General features: G+C 43.7%; 1 protein-coding gene across 1 annotated transcript in view; it reads right to left on the bottom strand.

Moving 5' to 3' along the window:
- Positions 1-3,689: 3,689 nt before the first annotated feature.
- golph3l (golgi phosphoprotein 3-like) overlaps positions 3,690-9,939 on the bottom strand; it is a 26,870-nt gene continuing 20,620 nt past the window's right edge. The window contains exon 5 of the mRNA XM_077245679.1: positions 3,690-4,609. Within this exon, the coding sequence (XP_077101794.1) occupies positions 4,176-4,609 (434 nt within the window). The 3' untranslated portion in view covers positions 3,690-4,175. The remainder of the gene's footprint in view (positions 4,610-9,939) is intronic.

The following is a 9,939-nucleotide window of genomic DNA, read 5'->3' as shown; positions in this document are numbered from 1 at the left end:
AGAGAGAGAGAGAGAGAGAGAGAGAGAGAGAGAGAGATAATGTAAGGTTGGGTTCAACAGGTCTGGATTTGTCTCGATTTCTGAATTCCTTCTTTCTGTGTATCAAATAATCTCTGTGATCCTCATCCTGATACTTAATGGAAATATTTTGATGCATGTTTTAAAGTGCTTGAATTTTCCACTCAGCTTAACTTGCATGATTTTATTTGTCTTAATGAAAACGTTCAAGTGCTGTAAGGGCATGAGCAATATCATTACAGCTCAATGTTGGTCTCCATCATGTGATCATGTGGTTTTGTTCTTCTTGTGGGATCATGACATTTCTATAATTAAGCAAAACCTGAGTAATGAATCCTACCGTTTCTGCATGAAAACAGCTTCATATGAGGACTAAATAATGTTCTGCATATATTTCATATATTTACACCATTTATTGAGTATTTCTGCTGCCTTGTTAAAAGTTCAAAGGGAAAATAATCATTTTATAACCATATGACCAGATGATCCTGAAGTAACTTTCAGATGAATGAGTAAAGTCAGCAAAACAACCGAATATATAATATCATTTAATTTATATAATATATATAACAATACAACATCATATAGAATATAATTCATATAATATATAAAACAACATAATTGCAAAACAACATAATATAGAATAATATAACTAGAATGTACATTTCCTGAAGAAAATGTGAGTGGTGCTTGCAGTGGCAAAACTCACTCAGTTGCTAGGGTGTGGTACATGATTGCATACGAGCCAACATGGTGTTGCTAGGCGGTTGCTAGGGTATTTTGAGTGGTTGCTTGGGCATTTCTGAGCAGTTGCTAGGGTGTTCAGGGCAGTTGCTAAGGTATTTTTGGTGGTTGCTATGGTGTTACTAGGTGGTTGGTAGTTGTCACAGATGGTTACTATGGAGTTTTTATAGAGTTCTTAAAATCTTTAGTAACGAGGGCCTATAGTACGACACTTTTAGGCCATTACTTATTGGCTTTATTGTGTGAAAACGTCGGTTGGGATTTGAATTTCTGAACATTATTGGACTTTTTTGGCCACTTTTTCACCCGCTGTGCGAACATCGTACACCCGATCGTTTAGAAAAGATATAGCACACCTCTCCTCAATGAGCCGGTCGAATTGACGCCTCACTCAGGGGTCTGTGACAACCTTTGCGGGAGGAGTAGCCTTTGGCAAGCACCACTAATTAATATAATATAATATATAAAACAATATAATACAAAACAACATAATATAGAATAAAAAAAACATAATATTGAACAAAACATTCTGGACAAAAATATAAAACATATTTTATTAAATTCAACAATCAATGGACTGACAGAGAAACAGCTATAATTTATTATTATATTTGAATATTATGCATACACACATGCTGATTAAAAGAGAAAAAACATTCTGCGCTGCTTATTAAACATTAAACTACTGAACATAAAGTCCTTCATCTCGTAATTCACAATAATCACGTTATTTAACTTTTTCCCCTTCATGTTATTCATAATGAAAGAGTGCCAGTGATTGACAGCATTTCAGACTCATAACTGAATATGAATGATGATGTTATATGAGCTGTCACTGTATCTGTCCAACATCTCGTGTAAAATTAAACTAAATTAACATCGAATGTCTGTAAAATGGTGATTTTGATCCATCCCAGAAATATCTAAAATCATTCATATTATAAACATCCAAAATAGTACAAATAAAATAACAGCAATAATTTTATTAATCATATTCAATTCTATGTATTAACAAATTTATGTACATATATATTTTTTGTTACCACGTGATTTGCACCAGATGACAAGAAGAAATTCATAAAACACCTACAAGATATTCCTGAGAGACAGGAAATGACATCACTAGACCAGAACATGTGTCTGTGAGAAGATCCTTTCTACAGTACACACACACACACACCCACCCACACCCTACTATATAGTGTGTGAAAACAGTGACAAAAGAAGTGTGTCTGAATTCACAGGACTGATAAAAGAGTCGCTGAAAGTACCAGATGATCGACTCGAACTGTGAACGGCAGTGGAGCGACGGTAGGTCACATGATTATGACATCATGGCAAAGTAAAGAGTACAATAAATATGTAATATAGGGCACATATTTAGCAAAATACTCCTATCTATAGCTATTTTTTCTAGCTAACTAACATATATATATATATATATATATAGTCATTAAATGGCTTTCCTGAGGTAAATGTAACATTCTTTGACACATTGTTCTCCAGCAGTTTTACTGAACTCTTTCCGCGTTGAAAACACTGATTGATCGATATTATGTATATCGGTAAGTTTGTCTGTCTTTCAACATACCTATTGTTCATTCGTGTTTATTTACTAGATGATCGGTTCACGTGCCTCTTAAACTGAGGCATTACAACGATCTGTCACGTCACATTTACAAACGCCAAAACGGTGTTTATTGTTTGAATTTCGAAATAAAATTGAAAGAATCTGAGAGCTGAGAATTTGTTTCATATCAAAAGTAACCTTCGCTGTCATGAGTGTGTGAAAAGTGTCAATTGCGTGACAGTTGGCACGTGTCACATGATGAGGAAGTGATGTCACATGATGAGGAAGTGATGTCGCATGATGAGGAAGTGATGTCGCATGACACGCCAGCCGTCAGTCACAGAATGTTGCACATATTACATCATGAAAAAGAGTTCTGATCTTAAAAATGTATTCGTACATGTTGATTAACATTAAATCAAAACTATTGTTCATTATTAGTTCATGTAACTAATGTAGTTAAATTATGTAAACAAATAAAACCTTATTGTAAAGTGTTACCAGTGTCATTAACATACCATTATATTTTTATTAATATCTTTCATTTTAAATTTAAAGTTTTAGTAAAAAAATATTTCTCTAAGTTTTGAATTTATTACAGTTTTAGTTATTTTAGCACTTCAAGTTTAAACACAAATGAGAAATGTTGGCAACTATCTGAAATAAAATAAGTTTGTTTTTATTAGTGTTTAGCAATGATTAATTGCATCCAAAATAAAAGTTTGTGTTTCCATAATGTGTGTGTACTGTGTATAATTATATATAGATATAGATATAAGAAAAATGTGTAATTTATATATAAATATATACAGTATATAAATGAAAATATTTCTTAAATATATACATGCATGTGTGTGCATTAATATATATAAAATAATTATACACAGTACACACACATTTATTATGGAAACACAAACTTTTACTTTGGAAGCGATTAAATGAGATTAATCATTGCCCAGCACTAGCTTTTATTTTATTCCAGTTATGTTAATGTTAAACGGATCCCCGCACATGATGTGCGTTACTGTCAGAAGCTGCTGCACATGAGCTTGAGTTTCGGCCATAGAATGGAAATAAATATTGGTGTTTTGTGCTTGCCGTCACCCGTGTGTTTATGAAAAGCATTTTTTAAAGTGGGCGGAGCCGGACGTCGCCATCTTGGCAGTGTCACTCCCGGATAAACGGAAATGTGCAGCGAGGCGGATTAGCTGAGGTGACGTGACGCTAACAGACACCAGTGACATCAGCGGCAATCCACCTGTCACTCAAGTGGCTACGCCCTTAATTATGCAGAACTTTAAGGCTTAATATAATTTAAACGGATGAGTTATAAAAAAATTCACCCCCCTCACAGTCATCATGAAGAGCAAAATTAGCTTTATAGACCAAAAGCACTTTTTGTACTAGACTGTAAACATGTTTTTTACTGCTGTAAAGTTGGACATTTTAACATGCGGGTGTATGGGATTGACTCTTCTGCAGCCGGTCTCTAGTGGCCAGTGGATGAACTGCAGTTTAAAGGTCCTTGCACACAGAGTCCGAAATTCTCGTCCGAAATTTTTCCACGTTAAAAGTAAATACGATCACGTTGTGTCAATCACATCAACACACTGCCTGCGAAACCTTCATCCATCATAGAAAAAAATTCAGATCGGCTTCGATTTTCTGCGTTTTTTGCATCCGTAGCAAGCATTTTGAATGGTGTTTTCACAAATCAGAGCCACCAAATGACGAATATGAAAAAAACGCATACGAACATTTCGCACTCAGTGTGCAATGACCTCAACTCACTTCAGTGTTGGATTCACGAGAAAGACTGAAGGTTGTGGCGCTGCTTCAGTTCTCAGGACCTGTTGAACGCGGCCAGAATGGCCCAGATCATCTCCTCGGCCGGGGTCGTGACCCTAGCGCTCACCGTCTCCGGCTCCGCGTCGGTCAGGCTTCGCGAGCGCGTGCTTGCTAGCTCGTAGCGCTCGTCGGGCAGCGAGGACAGGGCGTTCTCCAGCACATCGGACACATGTGCTAGCAGGACCAGCGCTAGCGCTCGCCGGTTCATGCGCAGCGGGTCGTTGGTCCAGCGCTCCAGGAGAGTGTCCTGCACGCGCTGGATGAGCCGCTGCTTCTGCGCGCTGTCGGTTAGCGGGTGTGTGGTCATGTCGAACACCAGGAAGTTCTGCTTCTCCGTCGTCAACACTCCCTTCTCCACCAGACTCTTCGACAGACGCTCGCGCACGTTACGCATCTGATAGTGCAGCTTCAGCGGGTTCCAGGTCTCGCCTGAGAAAACACACACACACATATCACATCAGACACACACACCACAAGAGACACACACACCACATCAGATCAGACACACACACACACACACACACACACCACATCAGATCAGACACACACACACACACACACACACCACATCAGATCAGACACACACCACATCAGATCAGACACACACACACACACCAGATCAGACACACACACACACACACCACATCAGATCAGACACACACACACACACACACAGTTAATTGATTGATTTGGTTAATGAGTATGCTCCCAATTATTGTGGATTCCTCTCAGGTGTGTTTGTCATATGTCCATGCCATGTGATGTTCCATTTAAGCTGCACCTGTACCAATAAACGATTGACTGTGTGTTCTCACTGCAACCTGTGTAAAGTATGTTCATTCTTTGTCTTTAGCCGATATCTAGTCAAGCTCTGTTTAACAAGTTATGGGCCCAGATGCGTTGATGTTTGTGCAGATATGGCTTAAGAAGAGTGCCAGCACCATGAGCGAAAGGACAAGTTCACGTTGGTCTCATCTTGTGTTTGACGGAGACGAAAGGAACTATAAACTGTGGGAGACAAAGTTTTTGGGCCATCTATGGTTGCAGAAATTGAAGGATACAATTTTGAATAGGCCTGCCGTGGGTGCGGATGCAGACGCACTAGCTGAGGATGCAGCAAAGAATGTTGAAGCATATGCTGAACTGATCCAATTCCTCGATAACAAAAGTTTGTCCCTGGTCATGCAAAAAGCTGAGTGGTGAGAGTGTGACTGACTATGTCATACGTGCTGAGACCTCAATCACAGCGCTGAGGAATGCTCGAGAAGTATTGAGTGATGGACTATTGGTTGCAATGGTTTTGAAGGGGCTGCCAGAATCATTCAAGGCCTTTTTCCATTTTTATCACTCAAAGGGATGAGACTCTCTCTTTTGCAGATTTTAAGACAAAGTTGCGGAGTTACGAGAGCACCGAAGGTATGCGCACAGCTGTGGCAGAAGACAATGTCATGGGGGCTCGGGCGCATTTAAGGAAGGCCAGTGCACCGGCAGGTGTAAGGGTGCGGAGCACTGAGAGCGGGGACATTGAGTGTTTCCGTTGTGGCCAGAGAGGACACAAAGCAAGACGGTGTCAGCGTGATCAACAGTGGTACAGCAAGGGTAAGCGTATCACATGGCGAGGAGGATGGAAACAGCAACGGCAAGACAACGCACATCGGGTGTACGAGGAGACAGACGACACACATGGGGTGTATGAGGAGACAGACAACACTTTTTCCTTCAAGTTGGTGACCAGTGATCGTCAGCCAGAGAGTGGTGTCACCAGAAAGGGGTTGATGGTGGACACCGGTGCGATATCGCATATCACCGACCTGGCCAGGTTTAAGAGCTTCGACGACCGATTCCAGGCCGAGACGCATTGCGTGGAGCTGGCCGATGGCACAAGGGGGTCGCGGAGCGCAGAGGAGAAGCAGAGGTGTGTCTGGTTGATAGCAGGGGGCGTGCCACACTGAAGCAGGCACTGTACATTCCCTCCTATCCCCAAGACATCTTCTCCGTGAGAGCTGCAACTTCCAGCGGGGCAACAGTGATCTTTAAGGAGGGTGAAGACATCCTGCAGTATAAAGACGGTACACGTTTTCTTATTCATGAACATAACAGGCTGTTCTATTTGCCTACTGTGCCAGTGAACAATGACTGTGTTGATCAATGTATGAGTTACCATGATATTCAGAAGTGGCATGAGATTTTGGGACACTGCAATTTTAATGATGTTCACAAGTTAGAGAATGTTGTGGATGGTACGTCAATCAAGGGTAAAGTACCCAAGTCTATGCAATGTGATGTGTGTGTCCAAGGTAAATTCACTCAGAGTAGGAACAGAAAGCCTGATGTGAGAGCCAAGTCAGCTTTAGAGTTGATACATACTGACTTGACAGGCACCGTTGACCCAAAGTCCAGAGTAGGGTATAGGTACGCACTTTCCTTTACTGATGACCACTCAAGTGCAGTGATGTTTTGAAGCACAAAAGTGACACAGTGGATGCCACAGAGAGGTTCCTAGCTGACACAGCCCCATATGGGAATGTTACATGTATCAGGTCTGATAATGGTGCTGAGTTTACTGGACAGGGTTATCAAGTACTACTTCGCAAGAACAGAATCAGACATGAGACATCAGCACCATACTCACCACACCAGAATGGCACTGCTGAGCACAACTGGAGAACCCTTTTTGATATGGCTAGATGTATGCTCTTAGAAAGTCAGTTACCCCACAAGCTATGGCCGTATGCAGTCCAGACAGCAGCGGTGGTGAGGAATAGATGTTTCAACAACCGCACCAAACAGACACCTTACTTTATGCTAACAGGAAGGAAGCTAGACTCAAGGTCTGACAAAGGCATTTTTGTTGGGTATGATAAGAACAGCCCAGCCTATATGGTCTACTATCCTGACAGTAGATAGGTGATGAAACACAGACTGGTGAGGTTTATGTCCAAAATTGAGGGACAGGAGACTGATGACGTGTCTGATGACTATGACGTTGGTGTGCGGTATAGAACAACCAGACCTGACCCTGACGAACCCAAACAGTGTGACATTCCAGAGATTAGGCTAGGCCCAAGCCAGATAAGTCTACAGTCAGCTGAGGTCAAGCCAGAATCGTTTTCTCCAGATACCCTGAGTAGAGAGAAGAGATATCCTGGGAGAAAGAGAAGGCGGACAGCTTTCTATGGGGTGGAGAGTGATCAGGTGCAGATCAGCATTGATTATTGCTATAAGATGGTTTCCAATGTACCTCAGACTTTCAGAGAAGCTGTGACTTCATCCAACTCAAGAGAGTGGGTAGATGCAATGGATGAGGAGAGTAAATCACTGAGGGATAACACCACATTTACTTTGATCACCCTTCCTGAGGGCAAGAAAGCAGTGGGGGGTAGATGGGTGTATGCTATCAAAACCAATGCAGATGGATCTGACAAGTATAAGGCCCGCTATGTCGCCAGGGGGTATAGTCAGGAGATGGGTGTAGATTATGGAGAAACCTTTTCTCCTACTGCCAAACCTTACCAGTGTGAGAGTGTTAATGCAGAAAGCTGCTCAGGAGAATCTGATCCTCTATCAGATGGATGTTAAAACTGCCTACCTACATGCACCGATTGATTATGAAATTTACATGGAGCAGCCAGAGGGGTATGATGTAAAATCTCAGACAAATGAGAAAATGGTGTGTAAACTGGAGAAATCATTGTATGGGCTAAAGCAATCAGGTCGAAACTGGAACAAAATGTTACATGACTATCTGTGTGAAAACATCTTTGTACAAAACCCAGCTGATCATTGTGCTTACAAGAGAGAAACAGAACATGAGAAAGTGATAATATTGATATGGGTTGATGACTTGGTTATTGCTGCCAGTGATGAGAGAGCTTTAAAAACTGTCAAAGAGATGCTTATTGGGAAATTCCAGATGAAAGATTTGGGAAGACTGAAGAATTTTCTAGGTATCACTTTTGATCAGTGTGATGGGGGTGTGACTGTCACAGCAGAGTTATGTTGGCAAACTGCTGGAAAGGTTTGACATGCAAGATTGTAGACCCAGGTCGACACCTTGTGAACCAAAGCTGAATTACACCGATGGTGATGAAAAGCTGAGTGACCCCAGGAAATACAGAGAGGCAGTGGGTAGCCTAATCTACCTAACCTCATGCACTAGACCTGATCTGAGTTATGTTGTTAGCAAATTGTCTCAGTATTTCAGTGAGCCAACAGAAGAGCAGTGGACAACTGTAAAGCATGTACTGAAATATCTGAAAGGTACAAATGACAAGATGCTCTTTTACAGGAAATGTGATGAAGGGTTAAGGTTGGTGACTTACAGTGATGCAGATTGGGCAAGTGATGCAAATGACCGACGTAGTACTTCTGGTTATTGTGTTAGCCTATGTAAGAATGGTCCTCTGATTTCTTGGGAGACCAAAAAGCAGCCAACTGTAGCATTATCAACATGTGAGGCTGAGTACATGGCATTGGCTGCCACTATACAAGAGTGTTTGTACTTGACACAATTGCTTGAACATCTTGATGATTATCAGTATGGTGTACCTATGATTTATGAAGAAAATCAAGGCACAATTGCATTGGCAAAGAATGCTGTTAGCAGACAAAGACGTAAGCATATTGATATTAAATACCATTTTGTGAGGTCAACTGTAAACAATGGTAAAGTGTTTTTGGAGTATTGCCCAACAGATCAGATGGTTGCTGACCTAATGACTAAACCAATGTCAGTCGCGGGGCCTAAAGCGGCCGTTAGTGCGTGCTGGGGTCAGTCGCGGGGCCTAAGGCTGCCGCTAGTGCGTGCCGGGGTCAGTCGCGGGGCCTAAAGCTGCCGCTAGTGCGTGCCGGGGTCAGTCGCGGGGCCTAAAGCTGCCGCTAGTGCGTGTTGGGGTCAGTCGCGTGGCCTAAAGCTGCCGCTAGTGCGTGCCGGGGTCAGTCGCGTGGCCTAAAGCTGCCGCTAGTGCGTGCTGGGGTCAGTCGCGGGGCCTAAAGCTGCCGCTAGTGCGTGCCGGGGTCAGCCGCGTGGCCTAAAGCTGCCGCTAGTGCGTGCTGGGGTCAGTCGCGGGGCCTAAAGCTGCCGCTAGTGCGTGCTGGGGTCAGTCGTGGGGCTCAAAAGCTGCCGCTAGTGTGTGCTGGGGTCAGTCGCGGGGCCTAAAGCTGCCGCTAGTGTGTGCCGGGGTCAGTCGTGGGGCTCAAAAGCTGCTGCTAGTGTGTGCCGGGTTCAGTCGTGGGGCTCAAAAGCTGCCGCTAGTGTGTGCTGGGGTCAGTCGCGGGGCCTAAAGCTGCCGCTAGTGTGTGCTGGGGTCAGTCGCGGGGCCTAAAGCTGCCGCTAGTGTGTGCTGGGGTCAGTCGCGGGGCCTAAAGCTGCCGCTAGTGTGTGCTGGGTTCAGTCGTGGGGCCTAAAGCTGTCGCTAGTGTGTGCTGGGGTCAGTCGCGGGGCCTAAAGCTGCCGCTAGAGTGTGCTGGGTTCAGTCGTGGGGCCTAAAGCTGTCGCTAGTGTGTGCTGGGGTCAGTCGCGGGGCCTAAAGCTGCCGCTAGTGTGTGCTGGTGTCAGTCGTGGGGCCTAAAGCTGTCGCTAGTGTGTGCTGGGGTCAGTCGCGGGGCCTAAAGCTGCCGCTAGTGCGTGCTGGGGTCAGTCGCGGGGCCTAAAGCTGCCGCTAGTGCGTGTTGGGGTCAGTCGCGGGGCCTAAAGCTGCCGCTAGTGTGTGCTGGGGTCAGTCGCGGGGCCTAAAGCTGCCGCTAGTGTGTGCTGGGGT

Source organism: Siphateles boraxobius, unplaced genomic scaffold, assembly GCF_051911475.1.
Source record: "Siphateles boraxobius isolate OS27281-9 unplaced genomic scaffold, OSU_SipBor_1 278, whole genome shotgun sequence".
In the NCBI taxonomy this organism is placed as follows: Eukaryota; Metazoa; Chordata; class Actinopteri; order Cypriniformes; family Leuciscidae; genus Siphateles; species Siphateles boraxobius.
The sequence above is the reverse complement of the archived record's forward strand: the minus strand, read 5'-3'. Positions and strand labels throughout refer to the sequence as shown.